General features: G+C 46.7%; 1 protein-coding gene across 4 annotated transcripts in view; it reads right to left on the bottom strand.

Annotated features, from left to right (window-relative positions):
- LOC142584998 (four and a half LIM domains protein 2-like) overlaps positions 1-25,545 on the bottom strand; it is a 172,039-nt gene that overhangs the window by 23,225 nt on the left and 123,269 nt on the right. For 3 of the 4 annotated variants that reach the window (XM_075695413.1, XM_075695415.1, XM_075695416.1), the window contains one exon: positions 648-848. In XM_075695413.1, the coding sequence (XP_075551528.1) occupies positions 648-848 (201 nt within the window). Of the gene's footprint in view, positions 1-647; positions 849-9,398; positions 9,728-25,545 lie in introns of those variants that run through there. The other variant, XM_075695414.1, reaches the window with a different exon arrangement.

The following is a 25,545-nucleotide window of genomic DNA, read 5'->3' as shown; positions in this document are numbered from 1 at the left end:
AAACTTTGTGTGATATACAGCGCATTAAGGACTCTGGAAAACATTACGGATAAGAGGGATGTAACCTGCGCAGATTAAACATCGTTTCACCGGTACCATGATCCCTACTTGAACGAAATATGCACAACGTGCTTCGCATAGTTTACCAAGGACTGCGAGAAAATCACCTACGCCCCTTGCACAACGCATTAAAATTTGGAGAAAACGAGTATTCAGTAGTTATTTTCAAAGCATATGAGTAACTTAAGTAAACACTTCAAACTTCCGAAACACGGCCTAGTTTCCTTGTTTCCTTTCTGCAAAACCGCGAAAACAAGCTTACAATGTTTTTAAGCGTTTCTAGTCGCACTATAATAGCTTCAGTGTAAAAACGCAGCCCATGGATGAAGGAAAAAGAAAGGACGGTCATCCGCCGAAAACTGTACACGTTCTGCATTATTCTGGAGCCCTCCGCTATGACCAATATCAATATATAAGACCAATAAAATAACTTTCAACTGGACCTTTCTAGAAACCCGAAAGGCGTTTACTGGTGTACTGCACTGTGCTTTAGTCTGTTGGTTTAGTACGTCACTCGCTTCGTATTAAACTCTGTTTCGACCGACCAAATGAGGCGCCCCAGCAACGAGAACCATATAGCAACGCACCTTGGAGTCGATGCCGATGGCCTTGGAGCACTCCTCGCACGAGTTTGCGAACACCTGCTCGTAGCAGCGGACGCAGTACGGGTGCTCATCGCGCAGCACGTACCGCTGGCCGGTGAGCGAGTCGTCGCACTGCCAGCAGCAGAAGTGGCTCGAGTGCCAGTCCTTGTTCATGGCCTTGGTGTACTCGCCGGAAAACACGAGCTGCGATGCGGGAAAAACAGAGGCACTCGGTCAGATGTCATTCACCTCTCTCTTTTTGTGGGCACATTTCTTGCAGGCGACGAGTATCTTTCTCGCTATATATATATATATATATATATATATATATATATATATATATATATATATATATATATATATATATATATATATATATATATATGTGTGTGTGTGTGTGTGTGTGTGTGTGTGTGTGTGTGTGTGTGTGTGTGTGTGTGTGTGTGTGTGTGTGTTATTTAGGAGATGTCGGCGCCTTTAGGCGGTGCCGGTTACTAGTTTTCTCATGAAACAGGTATATACAGCAGAGGACATAACAAGCCGGAACTTTAATAGACGGGAAGGTACCAACGGAAAAGTAAGACGACCGGATGACGTGAATTCAATAAAACACTTCACCGCACAAATTCCATAAAAGAAAATATGAACATAAGTGACCTTGGATAAATGTGGAAGAGACAACTCACGACACATCAGCCGGAAAGTCAGCTCGCACACAATAAATTGAAATCTCAACAGATGTCATAGACGACGCACTAGAATGCGAAGTGAGCTGTCGTACACTAAATGCATAGAATACGACGTCAGGTCACGGCAATTTGAAATGTTATGGGCACGGAAAGGAATACAGAAGCTGCTATCATCAATTTCCAACAATAGTATACCGTCTACCAGAAATCTTTTATCATTTTGGTAGCAGCTTCGGAGCGTAAGAAACACCCTCACACTCCCACATGTACGCACGCTCGCATGCACTCACACACAGAAACACTCGAAAGAAAAAGAACTCCCTTTTGTATAGAGGCTACGTGCAAAAAATGGATTCTTTTCTAGCGTGCGTGCGTGCGTGCGTGCGTGTGTGTGTGTGTGTGTGTGTGTGTGTGTGTGTGTGTGTGTGTGTGAGAGAGAGAGAGAAAGCGTGCGTGCATGCCAGTTTGTCTTCTCGCGCTCTGAAGCAGTTTTCCAAGAAGGATGGCGAAGGTCAGCTGCAAGTTCTTCTGGGTTATCAACGCGTACCAATTGCTCTTCCTTAACTGCTACATATTTGCTACACATGTTATTTCTGTTGAAAAGAACAGAATATGAAAGAAAAGGGGAGGCAGGTAAGAAGTGCAGGCACGACAGCTACCAACTATTTATTCACAGTCAAAGACGCGAAACAGGGAAGGCTTCCAAGCATGCGCAGTAGAGTGAAGTGTACCTTGTTTTATACCTTTGGCCGTTAGTAAACAGTTGGTAGCTGGCGCTCCTCTCTCATACCTGTCTCCGTTTTTTTTTAATGTTACATACTTTGCGCCAGAAACAGCATGTTTAGCAAGCGTATACACCGACCCAGAATTACGCTGTTTCCTTAAAAGGATCAGGAAACCGACGATATGGACTGTTAACATCAAAACGTGCAAATCTGGTTATGGAGTAAGTGTAATGTACAGATATCCTACAACGCGTGAAAGGAGAAAATTATCATCCATCCGACTGTACACGAAGTCGCAAAGAAGCACTTGGATTGATGTCAGTTTCTTCCTTAGTGAGCCTTCCTCCACTTCGCGGGCTTCCGCAGAACCGATTTGCTAAATCCTACATAGCAAGTGGAGTCCGACGCCAGACCAGTGAGCTTGTGCAAACTCAGCGCAGGACTTCAGTGCACTTAGTCTCACACGAAATTACTTAGACGTCCGTGTTCCCCACTCCCCCCAAAAACATGCTTGTCCCGCATTTCCTTTCTTTAAAATTAATGGGTCCAAAATAAATGACACCGCATCATCACGCATCGATCTATACTATACCTTGAAGATCAAAAACTGTGGACTTGGCTCATTTTAATTCGCTCAAATCTCGCCGGACATTTCGGCCTGATCCTATTAAGCTACAGCCTTCGATATCTTTTTAAGGCACGATTATACAACAGAAAAAAAATTAATGCTCCCACTTATTGGCTTAAGCTACTTTAAGACTTGCAGGCGCAAGCTCGGCCGTTTAATCGTGTAATCCAAGCGGGCAATCGAGCGCTTGCCAGTCTTATTACAAAACATTCGTTGTGAAAGAACCTGCCTTTTTTATTTTTTCTTGCTTTTATTCAAGCAGACACAGGCGTATATTAGCTATCTATGAGACTGCAAGGTCATCGATTAACTCGTGGCGCTTCCTCCTCATCATCATCAACATCAGCCTGGTTATGCCAACTGCAGGGCAAAGGCCTTTCCCATACTTCTTCAACTACCCCGGTCATGTATTAATTGTGGCCATGTTGTCCCTGCAAACTTCTTAATCTGCGTTAACGGCGCTTAGCGTCCCCAAATTACGCTGTGTGCTATCAGGGACGTCATAGGTGAGGGAAAAAAACGGGAGAGGGAGGCGGGGGGGGGGGGGGGGGTTTAGGATTCATTTGGGCCACCTGAGGCTCTTTACCGTGCACCTAAACTAAAGCAAACGAGTGTTCTTACAGTCACCCAGTTCTGATTCGCGCTCTACTCAATTGCCAATAAGACATCTTAAACAAAGCGGGAGTGAAACGACAGCGGAAACTTTAGTGCTATCGCCGAGCAAGTGATACCCGCTCAATAACACCTGAAAGAAAATTTGGCACTCATAAAGTAAGTACGAAAGATTCCAGATAATATTTCGCGTGGCTGTATAATGCGTTCGAAAATATTTTTTGCCGGCCTTTCAGCAGAAAAACCTCTTATTGCTGAGGTGTAACACCACGCATAAATACCGTGTCGACGCCGCAACCACGACGCCATTAGTTTGTGGCCAAAAGGGGGCCACTTATATGTAAGTTACGTCCAAGCAGAAAAAAAAAGCGAACTAAAGCTTCTAATTTCGATTCCAAGACCCAAAATTCGTGGTCCAGTTTGTTTTTCACTGTTAGTAACGCATGTATTTTTGTTTTTATTAGCGCGATAGCGTTAAGGGCCCAGTGTCGCAGAAAATCCGGTGTCGCCTTCGGCGCCGGCGTCGGCGGAGTTGTCCGTGAGCGAAAAATTTCGTATATATTTAGGCATATGTGATGCCACGCCTTGCTACATGACATGTTGTGTATGCGGGTTATATTGCCACAACATTCGATGACTAAAGTTGCACATACGTTGTCTCAACTTCCTGACAAAGTTATTCCTGGGAATTTTGAGAATGAGCCCCCAAACAAATGTCATGAAACAAAACACCGACAGCGCATGTCTTTTATGTTAAATCTTCTCAGACTTAAATATTAGAAGCGCGAAACATTAACAGAAACCTGAAGATGATGCAATTCCTTTGGCATGGCTGTGCACTACATCCGGGATCGGCCCACACGAGAGGCCGTGTTTCTACGCGAAAGCTCGTCTTTGAGCATAGCATTCGCCGCCAGCGTTTTCCGGTAAACGTTACGGTTACGCAAGCTGCAGTTGCCGGGAAGCGTGAGAAGCAGCCGGGGATCTTCGAACGCTGTCACGTTCCACTCCTAAAGGCGAAGCTTAAACGTCCTTCAAGTTTTCGACATGGAAATATAACAAAACCATTTAGGCATCTTATAATGGCTACGGGTATCATTATCATAATAAAATGCTAAGGGTGGCTTTATCGTGGGAAACAGGGCCGGTAATGGTTCCCCTGAGCGCCCATTCTTGCATCAACCTATTTCACCATAACTTCATCAATTCAGTCTCTCGTGGTAACATGAGCAGAATGCGTGATATATCCCATATCATTCCGGGAGAACCAACTGCTTTGGCGCACGTGCCAGCAAACCTTATTCTTCTCACATGCTGACTACAGTAGCATACTTTCAACACAGTAGCGCTAGCAAGTCCATATCAGGGGCTCCATCCCGTCCGCGTCGTTGCACACAGTGCATCATTAAAAGAGTAGCACGCCCACTCTTGTTAATGAGGATAACACCCTGGTTTCTAAACACCAATCGCATAGGTCGCTTTCCGACAATTCAGAAAAATACTACAGCATACTAATAGGTGCAGAAGATATTTACCCTCAATTATAAATTGATAGTTGGCGAAACACAGAACCAAATATCTAAAACGTTATTATGGGGTCAACTGGAAATAACATGTAAGGACACTTATTTTTGTTCTTTTATCATCCGCGAGGTGTCCTAAGAAAGAAGCTACACTTTGCAATTAAATTTGCTTTCTTGTTTAGGAATGCTTTCCCAGAGTCACAGAGTGAAATTAAAGATTTTGCAAATATACAACACTTCGCATCAAGGAGCAGCTATCGTGTGACATGGAGTCTACATAGTTACAAACATTATAGCATATAATAGTGGCGTGCAAGTATTCAGGTAAGGAATCATCCAAGCGATCTAAGCAAAACTGGTGTGCGAAGTCGGTAGCAAGAGTTTGGACAGCATACAAAAAAACCAGTGTTCGTTCGCATGACTACTCGCTTTCGCATAGATATGCTGTCACTTTTGATTGAAGCGGTGATCTTACACGAGCCTTCTCAGCACCGCCTTGCTACATATTCCTGGATTTGCGGTGAATGCAAAAATAAAGCATACATCGGTGATGCTAACTCAGTGATGTAAAAGGCATCATACGTGCTAAAGGCGGAGTTTGTAAGATGAGAGAGGGAAAAAGAAATTTTACTGAATTATGAAAGTTCTAATTTGAGCACGGGAAACTTAGAATATAGCCTATATTAGCGTTATAAATATGAGCTAGTTTTTTTAGTTTTGAATAGCTCAGCAAACCAATTAGTAATTTACTACATTACTTAAGATTTGACTCAACATTTCGTTGTATTTCTCTTGTACAAATACAGGGGAAAAATACAGGCGAACACGTTGTCCTCATTTCCTTTATGTGGAACTGTGTTTAGGTGTTACAGTTTCGATACAAAACAGATATGCAATCAGCTTACGCCAGGTCAATTCTGACGATTAGACATGGCTCGTGCATGGCACTTCAGCGAGGCGTTCCAGCACCGTTGACCGTGAAACATGAGAATTATTTGCGTATGTGCCTTACAACTTCACAACCCCTTGTCAACCGTTTTCGACCAAGCTACGTCAAAATAAGCGACGTGTCTACGCTGTGGACTGCAAATATGCCTCATATTGGATGCTAATGGGAGGGACGAAACAGGACCAGCCTCAGTTATATAGGTCAGGTTATCTTATCCCTCACGGTGGCCTTCTCCCGGCGGTCTGCGTACGTTGCACCATTGCTGCACTGTTGTATGTGGGGTGCTTAAAACAGTCCGGACAGATCGATACCGCGAGGAGCTTGTTTTCACAATTCAATCATGTTTCGAGTTGTACCTTTAATTATGCTTGCTTCACATATTGCATATCTAAACGATACCGACAATTCTCCCGTGGTGACCGCTTGTTCTTAGCATTGTAAATGGATAGAAAAGGTGTGTCCTACATACCTATCTCGTTCAGAATAATGCCGTTCGCCTTATCTTCTCTAAGTGTCATCGAACTGAGAGCGCAACAACTGGGAAAGCTGACCTCGCTTTATCATTGTTAGCAACTCCCCGCAAAACATTCCATTTGACTTTGTTCCATAGGTTCCACCATCACCCTGTTCTACGCGAGTATTTGATTCCGCGGCAGCAAAGTACGTCACAACACATCGGCTATGGCATAACGTAGGAATTTCTTCATGACGTGCGGACACAGCTCAGGTATGCAACCAGCTTCCCACCGAAGTTGTTGCAATTAGTGGTAAGCACGCTTTTCGTAATGAACAATTCTATAGGTAACCTGCATTTTTATAACCGTTGCAATTTCTTTTTACTTAGTCGCTGCCTGCAATGGTACAGTGTATCTGCGTTAATAATAATCAGTGCTTCTGAAATGCGTTAACTAACATTGCGTAACGGGCAGCAACTTCATTATTGTCACTCACTGCTTCTTTCTGTTTCGTTGTCAAGTTTCAGCCACTCCCTTCTTTAATCTACCTGTCTTTGAGGGCCATAAATCAAGGGGTCCATCTAGCCTTGTGGGCCACGCAAAGAAATAATATGATTTAGCAAAGCCGCTATTGTTTACACAAACGTAAAAAAAAATCCCCTTACAATTCAGAGCTTTTTCCGCACAAGGGCTGTGCCAATGCTGTATCCAAGCTGAACCTCTTCCCCTTCAGCTAAACAGTCCCTGCAGGAGGAGCTATTCCACCGGCGTATACTCGGGCTTTGCGACCCACTGAATGCAGCTTTGTGCTGTGCCGCTATTCACACCCACTAAACCTTCGCAAGAGTGTGGTCGAGCTTTGCTGGGCTGGTTGGTGCGTAGACACGATGGAAGGTAGCGCAAAAAGTGATGGGGAAAAAAGAGCGAAAGGACAGAGCCCTACATGCAGCACTCTGCCCTTTCGTCCCTCTTTCTCCCTCATTTCTTGCGCTTCTTTCCAGCGTGCCTAGGCAAGCATGTTAGGTCACCTCTATTATGTTGTGTAGGCGCGTCACAGGATCTCAGTTCTGCCCCTCCTGAATAAACGCTGCTGATTTCAACCACTGTCGATGGAAACGAAGAGCGCTGTAGCTCCATAAATGTTATGAATGTTGTAAATGTTAGAAATGTTGTAAATGTTGTAAGTGTTATAAATGCTATAAATATTGTCATTGTATAAAATGACAACATCTGTAACGACCATCCCTTAAAATGGAGTGCTTCCTATATATTGACATCGCTAACTGTAATGTGCTCTAACATTAGCGGTTTTCTCGAGCCACTCTGTTTAGAACGCCAAGTATGCTCTCTCTTTCTTTCTCTTTCCCCCCGCCTCTCCCTCTCTCTCTCTCTATTTAGGTTTGGCAAACAGCTCAGCAAAAGCAGCAGATTGTGCAAACATGTGTCCGCGTTTTTCATCTGCATTTTACTTGTCTAAATACGCCTGCGACCGAGCACTCGCTGTCCCTTACATAAGCCTAGGCGCGTTCGTTCGCTTTCGTCTGCAAAAACGACGCCTGACACTTCGCGTACTTCCTGCGCTCGGCAATAGGACCAGAAACTAAAACGCGCGCGGGCCTGTGTGACGCCATCGCAGGCAGCTCAAATCTGGCGGCGCTTCAAGTCCCGACGAAACCGTCGGCGGCTCCCTGCACTGCCCAGAATAGACGTCCCGAGGCACCATTTGGGTCCATCCGCTCTTGTCCGTTATGTAACCCTAGCCGCTGTTTGTGTCGAAAAGCTTTTGGATATTTCTCTTGCAGGCAGGACAGGGAAACACCCGTTTTGCTCTGCTGCTCCATTATTGCGCGCGTGCTGTTGCCGTTGACTATTTCCCGGAGCTTGCCGTGGAAGTTAGCCATCACTGATACTTTCCAACCCAATGTTTTTCTTTGGCTAATCAATTTCACGCAACGTTCTTGCTACTCGCAGCTGGGACAAACGAACAAGCGAAGAAACGCATCGGAGTGCTGCAGAAGCAAATGTGGTGAGCTACACTGCTGCCTAAGTCGGTGTGATTTCCAGAAACCATAAAGAAAGATAAGAAGAAATGGCATGCGTTACAGTTTGAACGACAGAACACAAGCTGTTTGTTGCATTGATAACCAAATCGACCACCAGTAAATCCATTCACAAGAGCTACTTTTTTATGTAAAAGAGAGAACAGCGTCATCGGCTTCATCTGCAAAGGTGTTCGAGCATCATTAACAACGCAACTACACGTGCAAACCCTCTGTCACCAGTAAACTGATAAAGAACACGGTTAGCCCTGAGAAGAGCTAGGGCTGTCGCATATTTCCAGGAACATTCATTAATCTACATTGCGCTACGTGAACACTTATGCCCAGTATACTATGGTATAGCCTTTTACATGTATAAGTGAATAGAATAAAGCAGGGTCTCAAAGAAAATAAAAAATTAAGAAACGTGGGACTATTGCATAGACAGGCGATTTATCTCCTATACTACAAGGATCGATTACGAGGCCACGCCGTCTAATGACATTCGTGCTCCCTGTGAAAGGTCGTCTAGTCGATGATGCGCAATCAGGAGCAACTTTCGTCGTTTTCGAGGGATAAAGCTCTTGTCCAGACAACATAAATCGTTCGGCTATGAAGTCAAGTTATCGACCAAGAGAACCAAAGGCAATGAAAGGTGCCAGGAATAGAACATAATGGCACCCATCCAAGTAGTCTACCGAAACAAGAAGTGCGCCGTACCAAGGTTAAGAATGGGGATTGGTTGCCCTGACGTGGCCACCGAGAGGGACATCGTTACTTCGAATTACCCGACCGGAAAGAGGGATTGCTCGTTTTTCCAAAACATATAACGAAGCAGACAGTGGCCAGCTTTTCTGGAGACAGCGAGACCGCTCTGATGACAGGCGAACGATGGCAGCATCGGCGACAGCGTACGTGCGAGAGATTGTCCCTGAAGTTCTGATGAGGTTTCGATGGTAATTAACTCTACACTAGGTACGCTTTTACGTTCATTGGTACGGAATGTAATTCCAACTTGATGGAGAAGGAAGGACGGTTTTTGAACGAAGTTATAGAAGCCATGGACCGTGGTCAGGGGTTCGCCGAACGCCGATATCAGACCTGATTCAGCAATGGTAATCCTCAAAAATTTACCTCATCGTTGGGCGCCTGGTTGTACTGGTTCTCGTCGGTGTCTACGTCCACCATGATCCTTGTCTTCTTCTTGGTCTTCTTGATGGTCCGCTTGACGGTCTCCACTTCCTCAGACATCTTGACGGTGTCCGCGTAAACTTTCACGCACAAAAATAATAGGGATCAAGCAGCAGCGATCAGTTGTGGCTGGGCTAAGCAAAGCTGCACTGCAGGGTAGCGCGGGGGGTTCGTTCGAAACTGATTGCAAATCACGGGGGCTGGCGGTGCGGTCGGCTGTGCTGTGTGGCGGTTTAAGGGACGGCCGCCTTGTGAACACCGAGACGACCGGGGCTGGGCCCGGAATCTTCGCGTTTTGCACACGGACCTCGGGGCAAGTGCAAGAGCGCGAGCGCGTGCAAAGGGGGCGGGGGAGGAGGAAAAACCGCGCGGGTGCCGGCGATCTCATCTCCGTTGGGGGCAGAACGTCCCGGCGCTGGAAAGAGGGTCGGGGTTCGGTTTACGATGATGGTGCGGAGGCGGAGGGCAACAACCCACCCGAGCTACAACCCCACCCGAGAGTGGAGTGAGGGCGACGAGCGAGTGGGGGCGGAGTGGAGAGGGGCGGAGGGTCGACGCGAGAGAAACGCGAAAGCAACGAAAAAAAAATGGAACGAGAGCCCAGCTAGCCTCGGTCTGGCTCAAGCCTCTGGAAGAGATTTGGCGGTCGCTCCGAGATGACGAGTGATGCGGCTCATGCCGCGTGTGCAAGGAAGGGGTCGACCCACGAGAGTCGATCACGGCGTGCTTGTTTTTGCTTGCTTCGTGCGCGCGAGAATCTTGGGGTGTCGTCCAGCACGAGGTCGTATCTTTTCGGGGCGCCAATGCTGGAGATTGACGACCTGTTATCTGCTGACGAGATGAGGACAGCACCTGCGAAGGGGTTAATGCCTCCTGTCCGATGAAGTCGGGCTGCACTACAGCGTCCGACAACACGCATCGTCCTCCCGTGCGTTGAAAAAAGGAGCATGTGCGGGGATTTCTTGGTGCGAAAATTTCCACTGAACTTCTATCCAGGTTTGAACAGTGGCGATCGTGCATTCATGATCCCGTGGGCCGGTGAGATAAAGTGCAGGAGAGAAAAGCCGGGAGGAACACGGCATGTTAGGGAAAACTGGGGATTGTGGACGCGTATTTTGTGCGAATGACGGGTGGAATGAGGGCTTTTAAAATAAATGCTTTTTTCGGTTGTTCAAGCTAGGGATGCGCTCGCCTGCTACTGTGGAAGGTTCTAGAAGTAAGAAATGCCGCCATTCACATCGACTTAACTTTCTTATATGACTTGCTTGCTTGATAATCCGTCCGATTTATTTTGCACGAGTGCTTCTCTGAAAGGACACTATTTCTTGGAAGCCTCATCGCCGTCTCCTATTTCAAGTAGAAAGCGTCAGGAGGACCATCTTGTTGCGCGCTATGCCTGCTCTATGTACAGCTCATCAATGAGACGTATTTCGCATCGTCTGTGCGACGACGAGAGTTGTACTTCGCGGTTCATTATGCAAAGTCATTGCTAAATTTAAGAACATCCCTCAGAGCCCGCTCACGTAAACGTAGTCTCATCCATTGCGATGAAACGAGCACTGCGAACAACTGTAGTATACAAATATTATAAACATGCAGTTGAAGCCATAGGGCAGGATTTGTAGACATAGAATATCGTCAGTTTTGGCTGTGCTTATTAAAGACATCCTAGATTCTTTTACAGGACTATAGCGAATTTCTTTTACTCGACGTACTAGAGACGCACGCATACTCGTGTTTCAAATTAAAGAATTTTCTTTTTCAAGCTTGACACTACAACTGATACTCCTTCTGAATTTCTGCATTTCTTCACCATTTTATCGCATGCGAGGCATGCCACCAAATTTCAGCGGAAGTCTAAAATATTACATTATTCAAGCTTGACTGGTCTCCTCTGTAAAAATTCGTTCGTAAACATTAACTTTGTTATAAGCTGTTCTACTACCATTTTCAGTACATTGGGCACGTCGCTACAGCGCATGAGAGCAACATAAAAATTAATGAGGACGTTAAAGGCCCAACACTGAGTAAAATATTTCAATAAATGTTGACTTCCCGCTTTCAGCATCTTTGGTTTTATAAGCAGCAACCGTCTATAAAAAGAGGGAAACGAGGAGAAGGTCCTGTGAAGGAAAAACACGGAGGTTAACCACCCTATATACGAATAAATTGCCTAGACAAGAAGCCATGCGTAGATGTATTTTCTTCCTGTCTAATTTTGTTCTTTTTTTGCTTGATTCAGTTATTAATAAAGACATTTAACTACTCGCTTAACTGTCAACATCAAGAAATGCACAGAACGTATAGAAAAACGGAAAGCTATAGTCCCCGCTTGGCTTTCCACTTTTTCCTTTTTTCTCATATTTTTCTCTTAACGCTACCAACGTATTGTCATCTTATTCTGAACCCTAACGGCACAAGTGATCGATATAAGACACCAGAACTATAAAAAAGGAAAACCAGCGTTACCCGGTACAATTCTATTTCACATCCTACTTGAGATTATAACTTGCACTAATTGCTGAAGAATCTGCAATGAAACAATCTTCCCCACTTGAAAAAAACGTACTTAGTGTACTAATTGGCTAGAGCTCTGGTGAACAGGAAAGCAGCCGGAACAGCAGATACAATTTTTGCTGACAGTAAGTCGGAAACCATCTGCCAGCTGCACTTTTTCCTTGAACGCTTCACAGCACTCATCCTCACACGCCCAGCCGTCTTCTGCAGCAAGTAATTGCCATTACGAATTAATTCTGTGGTGCAAGTTGTTCCTTCACCTTCATATAGAAAGAAAGAAGTAAATAAATAAATAAAGAAAGCGAATTTTACGGCACACATTTCGCCGTGCGAGGGAGTGTGTCACAGTTTTGGCACGTGAAATTAGGAAAGAGCTGGAGACCGGCGAGCTCACCGAATAAAAGTCAAACAGCCAGGATCCTGCGTAAGTAAAATGGCTATGCTACTCTAGTGGCTCTTTTCGTACTTTTTATTTGACAGCAAATCAGAATGAGAAAGCCATAGTAGTGTCCAGCTGACAAAGGTGTTGCTGACATCTCGACGAGCTTGATTTATCTGCCCCGCTTCGCCACGTCCGCTCATTACCGCTTTACAACAGAAACAGCTACAACAAACACAAAAAGAAACAATGGCAGCCTTGTGTCAAATGACAAAAACTTGCATAGCACTGCGTTTCGAAAATGTTTAAGAAAAGAGGCCTTAGAGGATGCAAGTAGCTGTACTTTCCACGACAACACAAATGGCTCCATGTGAAAATGAAAAATGTGACACAACTTCTCTTAGCCATTCTCGCACGTTTTCTCTCTTTCTTCTTTTTTTCAGTTTGCGCTATCTGGAACGCTTCCAGTTTTACACTCCTGTAGTACAAAAATAGTAGAGTATTCAGACTCCTCGACGCTACGAAAGATCATGCATAAGCAAAAAACACTTGTTACAAGGTATGTGACGCGAAGCTTTACTGAAGAGGCTGATTAAATGCGCTACAACTAACGCCGATGCGCACAACTGTGTTTACTTTCGTTCTGTGCAACATGCAATCGCGCGCGATGTTTTGCTTACCCACCACGAAAGTAACAACTTTATTTTCACACCATTTTTTTTTTGTTTACGTACTTCACAAGCTATACCGAGATGCAAATGCCAAACCAGGTGGATGCATACTGTGATAGGTCTAAGCAACATTATTACAAGGACGAAGGTGATGTAAGATGCTTGTCGAAGCAAGAGTGGCAATAGCAGGTGTGCGCACAGAAAAGTACTCCTATAAAGCAACACTTAAGGAATATACAACTCTTGTGTCACAGTGGCAGCTATCCGTTCCGGAGGATTGGCTAATAACGGGCAAACAGCGAGTGGTGCCTACCAAACGGCTCAATCAAATAAAATGAAGTAAGTCAAAGAAACCGTTGAATGTAGTGCGCTACTCTAATGCTTTTGCTCTTGCTTTTTTTTTAATGCTTGTGCTTTTGAATGTCGCTGTGATTCGAGATTATGTTTTCAGGTTTTGAGTAGGAATGTATCTTATTTTCTTATTTATTACGCAGAACGAAGTTGCGCTTACAGGCACGGCAGATTGTCGGTCTGCATACAGGAGTTATACAAGCCCGTTTACTGGTATCACAATCGCATATCACCGCGTACAGCCTTCGTAAACACACAAACCCACACACACATCACACATATATATATATATATATATATATATATATATATATATATATATATATATATATATATATATATATATATATATCGATCGAGTCATCGACCGACAGCAAAAGCAGCAGACTCGCCCAACCTTAAAGCAGGCCAAGAATGCGGCGCTTTATCTTACAAAGCACGTTGGCAGCATTTAGCAAAGCGTATCGCACATGGTTGTAGGTAACTGAAGATCAAATTCTTCCGAAAGGCGAAACTGTCTTAAATGCATCAACCCTGCTTAACAGAAAGCCGGTATAACGCTGAGACCTAACGTAGTATATTCCAGGAAAAGGACACTCGACGACGACGTCAAACGCGAGCCTTCGAGAGTTAACATTTGGTGCAGGGATCACAACACAACATATACCCGCCGTGGTTGCTTAGTGGCTATGGTGTTGGGCTGCGGAGCAGGAGGTCGCGGGATCGAACCCAGGCATTCGAAATCTCAGCAGTCCCCCGCTACGGCGTGCCTCATAACGATATCATTGTTATGGCACGTAAAACCTCATAATTAATTCATCACAAAACAATAGACAGCGGTATGTTTCCGAATAGGTCCACGAAACGTACCGAAACTTAAGGAGCGTCTAAGCATTTTTTGAGAAGCTGGCTGCAAAAACGAATAAATAACGGGAATTCGTCCTTCAAAATTGGGCCCATAAAAAATAGCTGAATCGCTACGAAAGGACTCCCCGGCGCCTCCTTGAAAGAAAACTTCATTCGGCTGTGCTGATATATGTGGACCGAGTTGCGTTTATTCTTAAACATTCTCGACGACAACCTTGATTAAGGTTTAACGAATAAGCTTTACTGAGCAGGTAACGAGGGTACGTAGACGACTCCCTCTGACCGAGACGACTCTCGGTAGAGGACTCTCGGATGCCCTTTTTCTATGGAAGAACTAGAAGTTGCGCTGGCTTTGTGCAGGCGTTCTTCAGCGCCAGGACCTGACGGCATTACATACCGTGCCCCGTGTAACCTAGGAGACCAAGCTCGGAAGGCACTCTTGCTCCTGTACAACGACTCCTGGCAGACGGGTACGGTTCCGCAAGAATGGAAGTCAACTCGCCTCATTCCACTTCTCAAAGCTGGCAAGTCGCCTTTGGACATTTCCTCATACCGTGCGATCGCACTTGCCAGCTGTGTCGGAAAAACAACGGGATGAATGATTTTAACACGTCTGGAATCGTACTTAGAGTACTATGAAATCTACCCAGATACTATGGCCGGATTCAGACGTGGCCGTTCGTCAAGAGAAAACGTTGTTGACTTGATAACATTTGTTCAACACCAAAAGGCCTGTAAGCGACTATCTGCTGCTCTGTTTCTAGACGTTAAAGGGGCTTATGATAATGTCACCCTTGAAGCCATCCTTAGCACGTTAGAAGCCGTCCGACTTGGTGGTAAAATATATATGTGGGTGTGCAGCTACTTACAGAGAAGACCATTCTACGTGCATACAGAAAATGGCCCGACAACCGAGCATTACGGTAGCCGAGAAGTCCCTCAAGGCGGAGTGCTTAGCCCGACTCTTTTCAATCTCACCCTCTGTGGATTAGTTGACAACATGCCAAGCACCATACCACTTTCCATCTCTGCGGACGACATCTACATTTGAGCATCAGGTGTGACAGACTTCAGCTTCGCGCTCGGCTACAGAAGGCAGCCACAATGGCATTTTGATTCGATATTAGATGCCTACTCCATACATCACAGGAGAAAGGACACCACGTGACGTTTCAGTGGCTGCCAAGTCACTGCGGCGTCACTGGAAACGAAGACGCCGATAATGCAGCTCGGGCAGCTCTTGAAGACGCACAAGAAGAGGCCATACCGCTTTCACGATCCGACGCAGCTAGCAGACTTCGAGTGCTTGCACAGGAGATGACGCTCTCTTCATGGTGCACACCAAACAGCCAGACCAACCAGAGCAACCGTCAATACCACCTGCCCTCTTTGATGCATCTCTATATGCCAACTGGACTCCGCCGAAGCGAGGCGACTCTGCTTTATCGCTTATGGTTAGGGGTGGCTTTCACGAAATCTTACTCATTCCGCATTGGAATGGCCGACAACGCTCTCTGCAATGCCTGTCTTTGCGAGGAGACGCTGCAACACATTCTGTGCGACTGTCCTGAATACAATGTTCAGCGACAGTCCCTGGCATCCGTTGTCGCGCACCTTGACACTAGACCATTGTCCCTCGACACGATTTTCACATGCCGCCGACAGAAGACATCGCAGGTGAAGGCGACAAAGGGACTACTTCAGTTTTTGAAAGAGACGGGATTGGACAAGCGGCTCTGACAGTGTTATCACGTACAATGCCGGATTGATAGACTCTACCGGACGATGTTTGTGTGCTGTGCTATGTGCTCTCTCTCTCTCTCTCCCCCTTCCCCATCTTTCATCGCACCCATCCCTCTCCCATGTGTAGGGTAGCAAGCCGGTTACGCTAAACTGGTTAACCTCCCTGCCTTTCCTTCTCTACTTTTTCCTTCCTTCCTTCCTTGCTACCTTGGTGAACAAGGACTTGAAATTTCAGGCGGGAAATGCGCAATGGTGGCATTCGCGAGGAAGCCAATGTCTGCTTACTGCGTATCTATTAACGGGCAACTAATACCATACAGCAGAAGTCACAGATTCTTGGGAGTCATAATTGACAGAGACTTATCTTGGACTCTACACGTGAATTACGTGAAAAAGCGGCTGACTGCTATCTGTCACCTGTTCAGGTTACTTGCAGGAAAAAGTTGGGGAGTAATCTATACACGCTATGCTACAGCTGTACATGGCGTTGTTCGTTGGATTCCTCCGATACAGCCTGCCTGCAATATCCAACACCTGCAAGAGTAACCTGCGTACGATTCAGAGTATTCGAGCCCAAGCCCTTAAGGTATGTCTTGGCTTACCACGCAGTGCATCAACGGCTGAAACCATTGCCTTTGCGCAGGATTACCCAATCACGACGCACGTTACCATTGAGACAATGCTTATGCATCTCAGGCATTATGCTAGGACCCCTTCCCACCACTTGACGAGCCTCACTGCTGCAAGGCCCTGCTCGACATTTAGCGGTATTGTCAGTGCACATCGTGCGTCGTTTACTTCAGGGTACGCACCTGCCGCTAAGCCAGCGTTTCCTCCGTGGTGTTTGAGCCATCCACAAGTACATATAATGATTCCAGGGCTACAGAAGAAGACAGATCTACCGGCCCCTGCTCTAAAACAGCAGGGCTTACTTCTTTTGCATGAAAAGTCCAGCAATCACGTGCACATCTATACCGATGGATCGACTACGTCGTGCAGTTCTGGTGGTGCCGTGGTTATACCAACGCGAGGAATGACACTGCGGTTCAAGACATCGCATGTCACAACCTCAATGGCGGCAGAACTAACGTCCCTGCTTCCGAGCACTGGAATTCATTGATTCTGAAAGACCTAGAAAATGGGCTGTGTTCTGCGATTCCAAACAGGCATTACAGTGCCCGGAGTCAGTTCTCCGATACGGATGCCAAGACCAATTGACATACGAAATCGCGAAACTTTACCATCACGTCCAACAAAAAGGTCACGAGGTCGTTTTTCAATGGGTACCTGGCCATTGTGGTATCAGTGGCAATGATTCCGCCGATAACGCTGCTCGCACAGCACACCGAGAAGAGCCCAGCGTTCCAATTCCGCTTTCTAGGACAGACGCCGCAAGGCAGCTTCGACACCTGGCACGCAGTTTCACACTGACCGAGTAGAACTCGCCAAACTTACGACTTACACGACTGCATCGACTAAACCCCTCCCTGCAACTTCGACCTCCACTCGGACTTCCTCGACGTGAAGCTACGCTTCTCTGTCGCCTTTGGTTAGGAGTTAGGCACACTCTACATTAATTAGAGTGACTGACAGTACAGCGTGCGAAGTCTGTGGCACCGAAGAAAACATCGACCACCTGCTGTGCCACTGTCCACGATACACCCTTGAGAGACAAGAACTTGCCAAAGCTTTCCAAAAACTGGACAATCGGCCGCTTTCTGTGCAGGTGCTGCTGGAACACCGCCCCCATCGCCCGTCGGCCCATAAAGCGGCGAAGGTGCTTTTGTGCTTCTTAAGGACGACGGGCTTGTGCTACCATCTGCGACTATTAATAGAATTTCTGTAATACCACACGCGTCAGCGAACTCACCGCAATTTCCTTTTTTCCTTCCCTCCTCTCTCTCTCCCTGTTATCTTTGCTTTCCCCCTTTCCCATTCTTCCGGCGTAGGGTAGCCAACCGGACGTTATTCTGGTTAACCTCCCTGCTTTCTACTTATCTCTTTCCCTCCTAGGCGTTGAGAGGCTGAGATCGACATCACCGGTTCAATGCCGGCCACGGCGGCCGCATTATGACGAGAGCGAAGTGTAAAAGCGCTCCTCTACTTAAATTTAGGTGCGCATAAAACAACCTCAGGTGGTTAAAATTAATACGCAGTCAATTCATTACACCGTGCCTTATAATCAGATCGTGGATTCTGCATGCAAAACTGAACAATTCAACCATCTATTTCCTCGTGCAACCTAGCGTCTTGAGATTCAACGTGACATTGCCGCGCCTACAGCATCGGCCAAGTTTACCCAGTGGACCAGCTTCAGCATTGACCCAGGTCAACGGAAGCCTGACGGACGCGATCGGCGTTGTGTCCTGTAACACCACTATACACGTCAAAAGCGAGACGCGTGTTTGCGACAGAGTTATTGCACAGCCGCATGTCTTGATCTCATGCCTGTGCTGGACGGCGAGTTGCAGTCGCGCAACAGCTGTACGAAACGACAACGCTTCAGGTATAGTCAAGGAAAAAAAAAAAGAAAGACTGACAAGCGCACCTAGGGTATAATACCCCCTCCCCCCCCCTCCCCCCCCCAGTATATGCTTCACTTTCCTTGAAAATCTTCGATGGTTTGTGCACATGTTACAGCACAGCTCTTAGGCGCTCGTTCGAGCGTCGAGCGGCATCGGCGTCGGTGACGCAACCGTGCGAACGAGCACAGCGATTTTTTTTCCCTTAATCAGCCCTGTCCCGCGATATAAGGCGGGCTACAAGTTGAAAGTGAGTTTGTTTACATCAATCCTACTCGAGCGGATCGGCTCAAACATCGGGCTAGCCCGATGCCTCCAGATCCCGCTTAGGTACTCGCGCTCTTTTCTGGCACGCCGAGATCGTGGTGGTAGTGTGCTTCGAGTCAAGGCAAGAGAGCGTGCGGAGAGCGAGACCCGTTCCTCTTTGCTGGCTGTCCGCCATGGAGCTAACGAAACAGCGTTTCTGTGCATCTTGCATCACGGGTAGGGCTAAGACATTCCACCACGCGTGGGCGGATTAATGCAGAGCTAAAGACCCGCAGAGCTCAACTTGCAAGAGCAAAAACCACCCCGGTAAATAAACCAAAAACCATCCCGGTTTCTTGTAGAGGTTTATGCGAACAAACTGAATAACGAAAATGACGAGCCTATCGTAGCATCTTATGGGCTAGTGCATTACAAACACTCACGTAGTCGCTCCCTGCAATTTCTGATATGGGTCAGAGCTTCACTGACCAAATCCCAACTTCACTACGGACTTCCTTTCGCTAAAGCACCACGCAGGAGCCGGCTGAATATCAGTGAACTCCCTTCGGCAAATGACAACTTTGCAAAGCTATATTGTTAAAACATCGGGTAGATGCATGTCTCGTGCAACGCGATATGTTGGCGGCCATCAGTGAACTTTGTATGCATTTTAGTACAGTTTCTGTCAGGATTTACAGAAACTGTGTCACTGCCAGGGCTTAGATTTAAATACCGGCCACAATTCCTTAGTACTTTTCCTTCAGCTGTACGCCATATCTATAATCGCCTTTGCATAGATATTACCGCAAATGATAAAAAAATGCCTCTCGAGGTACTTATTCATCAAAAACTGACATCCATATAAAGAGCAATTCCGTTCCTGATAATCATAGCGCAGTTTGCATAGTAGCTCGCCTTCTCCACAGAAAGAAGAACAATTATTTGCAAAAAAAAAAAAAAAACTCAGGTCAGCCTGACCCATATTGCTATGGCCAGCTCAGAGTAAGAGAGAAGGGGGAAGGAAAGGAATTTTAAAGGTACTGAAAGTTTGGCGAGTTGGTAGCTATTCATTACGAAACTGCAGCGAGCACAACAAACAAGACACAAAGCAAATGTAACAAACAAGCGCTGGAAAGGAAAGCGGTTACACAGAGTTTTAGTTGGCTACTAAATACGTGGGGAGAGGGCTACCCTGCACTGGGTAGCGGGGTAGATAAGGTTAGGAAAGTAAATAACTCCGGTGATGATAACGGACGATACAGGTGCGAGAGTTCAATCTGATCGGCAGCTTCCATTCAAATACAGATCTACTTAAAAACCGGATCAGCACGCGGACTCAAGTATACGTAAAGTCACATGAAACACCACCACTCAATATTTTCCAGGTAAACTTCTGCCATAGCCGAAAAAATAGAAGTGGACTTCGTCATGGCGTATTTTTTTTTTTTTCTAAGGTGATATGTGAAAGTTACTGCCCACGTGTATCACTTGGCTACAAAAAAATATTCCAAGAGAAAGGAATAAGAAAACAACTGCATGTAAGATTTATTTCAGCAGCAACTGCGCGACTTTTTCTTGGTAGTGACCTATTCGTTGCAGGGGTCTGCCGATTTTTCCCTCGAAGTAGATATTTATATACACTCTGCTGATTTTATTCGTACTCCTTTTTGCTGATGCAATATGTATGCCAAACGATTACGCAACAGAAGCTGCTCGCACAACATCAGACTTTAACGAGCCCCCAGTGAGTACATGCTTGAGAAGACACACTCATGAAGTCCGACATTGTTTGAGACTGTGACGAACACGGGAAAAAAAAAAGCCACCTTCGTTTCACGGCAGTAATTGAAGTTTTACATCCCGTTTTCGCTTCTCTTGTCCCTAAATTCAGTCAAAGAGCGAACAAGATTGTGAAGGATTGGAAGAATGCAGAAAAACGGTGAAATAAAAGTACGAGCAGCAGTGGGCTCAGGCTCGCATTCACCCTTACGGAAGCAGGTGTTCGCGTGCGCATAGCCTGTTCTGGTTTAGCAGTCGCTTTTATTTTGAACCGATAATGTTATTCATCTTTTTTTTTTTCTCCAGGCTGTTTAGTTAGTCCGTTCTGTCTCCCTCGCAGATGCGGTGCGCGCGTCGCTCGGTTCGGCACACCAGGTCGCGGGGTTGCCGCCGAGTGCCGAAATAGCCCGCGGCTAAGCGTCGTGCCGTGCGCAAAAGCGCTCCGGGTGCGGGCTCCTCCTGGACGGTCCTTGAGGGAGCAGCACTCTGAAGATGGAACCGCGTGCCGAGAGAGAACGTGGAGAAGGGTGGGAGAGAGGGGAAGGAAAAAGAGGAGAGAGCGAAGGCGCGGCTCTGAGAGAGGAGGAAGGGGAAGCAAGAAAAATACGAGGCGGAGGCCGCTTCGAGGAGGGAAAGCGCGCTCTCTCAAAAACTGCAGGAAAAAACGACAAACAGCATCTTCTAGGCTTTCATCCACCTTTTATGGGATTGCCAAGGGCACCCCCCTCCTTTCCGCGGCTTCCACGGGCCCGGAGTTTTCGCTTTCGCGATATTCGTGCCGGGGGCGTGACGTAGCTTTTTCTTCAAACTCGCTGCATTCATTTCTTTTTTTTTTCTAGCTTCCTTTCTTTTTTGCGCAAATCTTGCGTTCGCGAGCGATGCTGTGTTGAGGTTGCAAAACCCTCGCTTAACCGGGGAGAGCAACGTCCGGTGCATGCGTCTAGCGGGCAAGCCTTTCCGGTCAGGAATTCGGCACACTGACCTGTGCGCACGATGCCAGGTCTACGCACGCCCAACCGGCAAGGTCGCCAGCCCCCACACACTCATGTCCCCCCCCCCCCCATCCCCGTTTTTTTTTTTTTTTGACGGTGTGTGAAGCTCTGCCGAGTACTTGCGCAATGCGCCTTACTTTGCCCCGAACTGGGCATCTGTGAGTGGCGCGGGATAAGTGATGCACGGAGGTTCATGAGGGGTCAAGCTTATCCTTCATATGTCGAACAGGCAAATTGGTGCACAAACGAAAGACAGAGGCAGCAAACGCACGAGACGCCCGTGTCGCTTTTGTCGTACCTTCTGTTATACCACCCTGCGTCTTTGCGTTGATTTTTGAGTTCGACACCTTGAATCCTATCCGATGCGCCAGTAGTAGAAAGCTGCGAAAAGATGTTCCAATAGCTACCTCGCAAACATTGGAGCCGACACGAATTCTTTACCTTCGCAAAGAATCCTACAGCTGGCAGATTTCCACGCTAGTCATATCAATATTTCAATCGCTCTTTGTTTTTGCCTTTACCTGACATCATCATCTAGAGCTTGCTTACGGCACTTGTAAATGTGGCCCCCATACAGGGGCAAAAATATAACGCCTAACTTCTGTTCGCAACTAAATATATTTCGCCTAACCCTCCTCCTTTCGTTCTTTTTCTTTTTTTTTTACCGGCACCTGTCTATACGGTTAATGATCCTCACATTATACACTCGTGCTGCATTACAGTTATCCACTTAGCAGTCACGGTCTCTCTCTCTCTCTCTCTCTCTCTCTCTCTATCGCTGTACGAGCTTCTGATACATTTATTTATTTATTTATTCTCTTACGGACAGCGTTATTTTAGTTAGAGTTTACATTTGAGAACTGCTACTGAATGTGTAGCAATTCTCAAACAATAACGCGATAGTTCTCATACTTTACTATGAATTCAACCTTCCGTTACACCTATTCACCGCCTCTGATCCCAATCATGCCTCAAAATATGTACCGCGCTGTTGACGACTCTGCAGACGCATGACTTATGCAACGTGATGCTGTACTATTGCTAGGTCATGGGCAGCTCAGCGTCTTTCGTAAGCTTTCAAATACATTTCGCCACATAGTTCCACTCTGCACGTGTGAGAAAGGTGTAGCATGAACCTCTCTACTGACGCTGCAGAAACTGCTGATGCAAGTACATGGTCACACCTCTAGCACGCTGAACTGAACAACGAATTCTATTCATATTACATACCTACGATACCGACACTTATTAAACGCATATTTCCATAGCACAAAAGAAGAAAAGAGAATGAATCGAAAAGAACAAAACCCACATTTTATGACGGCTCGCGTACACATTCTAGCCTTGGCGCAACTATGTTCCACACGAATTCGCGGGAATGCGACGATTACCAATTTGGCTCGTGCAAAATGTCGAACACCGCAGGGTAAGTATGCTCGATGTTTGACACTTCGCTCCAGTTTTTCTGCTTCCGGCAAAGTAGGCCTTTAGTCAAGGACAGCATCGCGAAAATGTGGAATTATTACAACGGCCATCACCACGGCGAGGCATTACCCCTTCCAGGAATGATCAAGTGCATTTGGCTATTAGAGCAATAAGACGTTGTTTACGCTTGGGACATTCGTTACGCGTCAGCAACGCGCCATCAATAACCAGAAGCTCAAGGGACAGCGTCGATCGGAGCACGTACGAACGAGGCCCACTCCCATGTGTGCAGGCCTTGTTCGTTTGCTGTGTTGGAAAGCCTCCGAAAACGACCATTAGACAACGGTCCCTTGTTACCTCCACTTCGGGAGGGTGTGGTGTCTATCTTTTGCCTGGTCGCGAAGCAAGAGGGGCTGCTTGCTGGTGGAAGGCAAAGAGCCAGGCCATTGCGGTGACATTGCTAACGAGGAGGCCACGGCGCCGCAGTGTGCTCCACTCTCGGCTCACAATGTTAGTGACAAAAATTGTCTTGCCTATTTTGTTGGCAGTTAGCGAGGCACGGTACAGCGTTTGCTTAATGTAATTAAAATACGTTCGAGGAAGCAGAAGGCGCGACCACCAGTAATCATGCAACGGGTTTAAGTATCCTTTTGCCTGTAAGTGTAATTATGCTTCTGTGCTTGCGTGCGTGCGTGCGCGCGCGTCTGTGGCTCTGCAGGGCCAAGACAGTTTCGTTTCGTACAGAAGACACTAAGATGACCGATGCTCCCCCTCTCGCACAAACGTGTAACACGAAGGCGCATAATTTGAACTAGTGTTGGCGAAATCATAGTTCAACACATATCCGGGGCAGTCACCTGCAACGTCATTTACCTGCGTTCATCTCCACGACAACGCCACGGGGATTGATCGCGGTGCGCTGTTTACTGTGGCGCCATGCCACCTCGCGTGTGAGGGCGAGTCGGTGCCAGTTGTGCGCGGTCGCAGCAACGTCGTTCCAAAGCAAGCGAGCCGCGAGGCGACCACCATCCCCACGGACCACTGCGCTGATATACTTTATAATTTATACCTGTATTTGTTTTTTTTTTCCCCGTCGCAGGAATATTCTGACAGTTTTCGATTTTCGTTGGTTGGACCGCGACCTTGTGGTGTACACACGTATACACTAAAGAAAGCTGAAAAGCTCGGAGAGACGAGGTGGGCTCTGAAATATTCAATTCCATTTTGCTCAACATGTTTACATTACGTAGGGAGCGGACGAAACAGGAAAAAGCTATTTTCATGAATCGATTCAAGAAGCCTGCGTCACCTGTGGCGTACAGCAGGGTGCAACATTGACGTGGATGCAAATTTGTAACCTTTGACAAATTGGTTATGCTTACATTGACCCAGAGAAAAGGAAAGAAAGAAAGAGGAGAGGTTATTAACAAAAAAAAAATGACGATAACTTTCGAGTGAACGCAACGCGCGTGTGCGGCTCAACACAGCCTCGCGAAAGAGCAAGCCGGGGAGGCAGCGTACGCACGTCGCGTGAGTGCGCAGTTAGGGCCAAAGGCAAGGAAAACGGCCGCCTCGAAAATAGCCCCGCGTGCCACCGTCGGATACCGCCACGAAACAAGGCATCAAAGAGAACCCGCAAGGGATTCAAGGGTAACGCGACACACGCAGGCGAAAGGGGGGCCTCAGAGACGCGTCGCTCGGTGCTCAGGACAACAATCCCGCCGCAGCCAACGCACCCTCCGTTACTCCCGCCCACCTCGCCCTTCTCCGACGTCCCCCCCCCCCCCCCAACCCCCCACCCCTGCCGTCCCACATATCCTGTAAGATGTCTTTTTTCGTTCACGATGGAGGTAAACGGACGAGGCGCCTCCGTCGTGCGCATCTTTTGTTGTCCTATATAGCCTTACACTTGGTTTCTCTGGGCACCTTAGAGAAGAGAGCCGACACTGCGAGGCGGCGACACAAACAATTTCAAGCGCGGTGCTGTGGTTGTAAACAAAGATGGCCCCCTATTCCCTTCTTCTTGGGACGCAACAGCTGAATCTGCATTGTGCTGCACCACCGAGAAGGAAATTTGTTGTATTTGGCGCCAGGGCTCTCGAACAAGACTGCTCTCTGTTTTTTTTTCTCTTCCTTCTTCTTTTTCCCGTTGTCTCCCAACCTCATGCTGTAAGGTGTCGCCTGTAAAGACGTATCACGGCGAAAGAACTGTCGTTGCGGCCTACCGATCAGAGATCAGGAGTGTCAGGTGTATGGAAATTTATGAGAGACATCTGAGTGTTGTGCTGTATCAAGCAGCACAGCTGTGCGCTTCTCACGGAAAAGCGGAACAACGCAATACCTTTCTGGGATCGCGTGATTATACGGACTGGAGCAATAATATAGAAAAAGAACCTCCGCTGCATCAGCAATATATATATATATATATATATATATATATATATATATATATATATATAGAGAGAGAGAGAGAGAGAGAGAGAGAGAGAGAGAGAGAAAGTCCGCCTAGAACACACTGAACTCTGCAGTCTATCCATAATTTACAGAACGAGTTGCAGCGGAAAGCCCAGCTTGGTTTTCCTTTTCGCACGAATGAGC

Source organism: Dermacentor variabilis, chromosome 6 (genome assembly GCF_050947875.1).
Source record: "Dermacentor variabilis isolate Ectoservices chromosome 6, ASM5094787v1, whole genome shotgun sequence".
Classification (NCBI taxonomy): Eukaryota; Metazoa; Arthropoda; class Arachnida; order Ixodida; family Ixodidae; genus Dermacentor; species Dermacentor variabilis.
The sequence above is the reverse complement of the archived record's forward strand: the minus strand, read 5'-3'. Positions and strand labels throughout refer to the sequence as shown.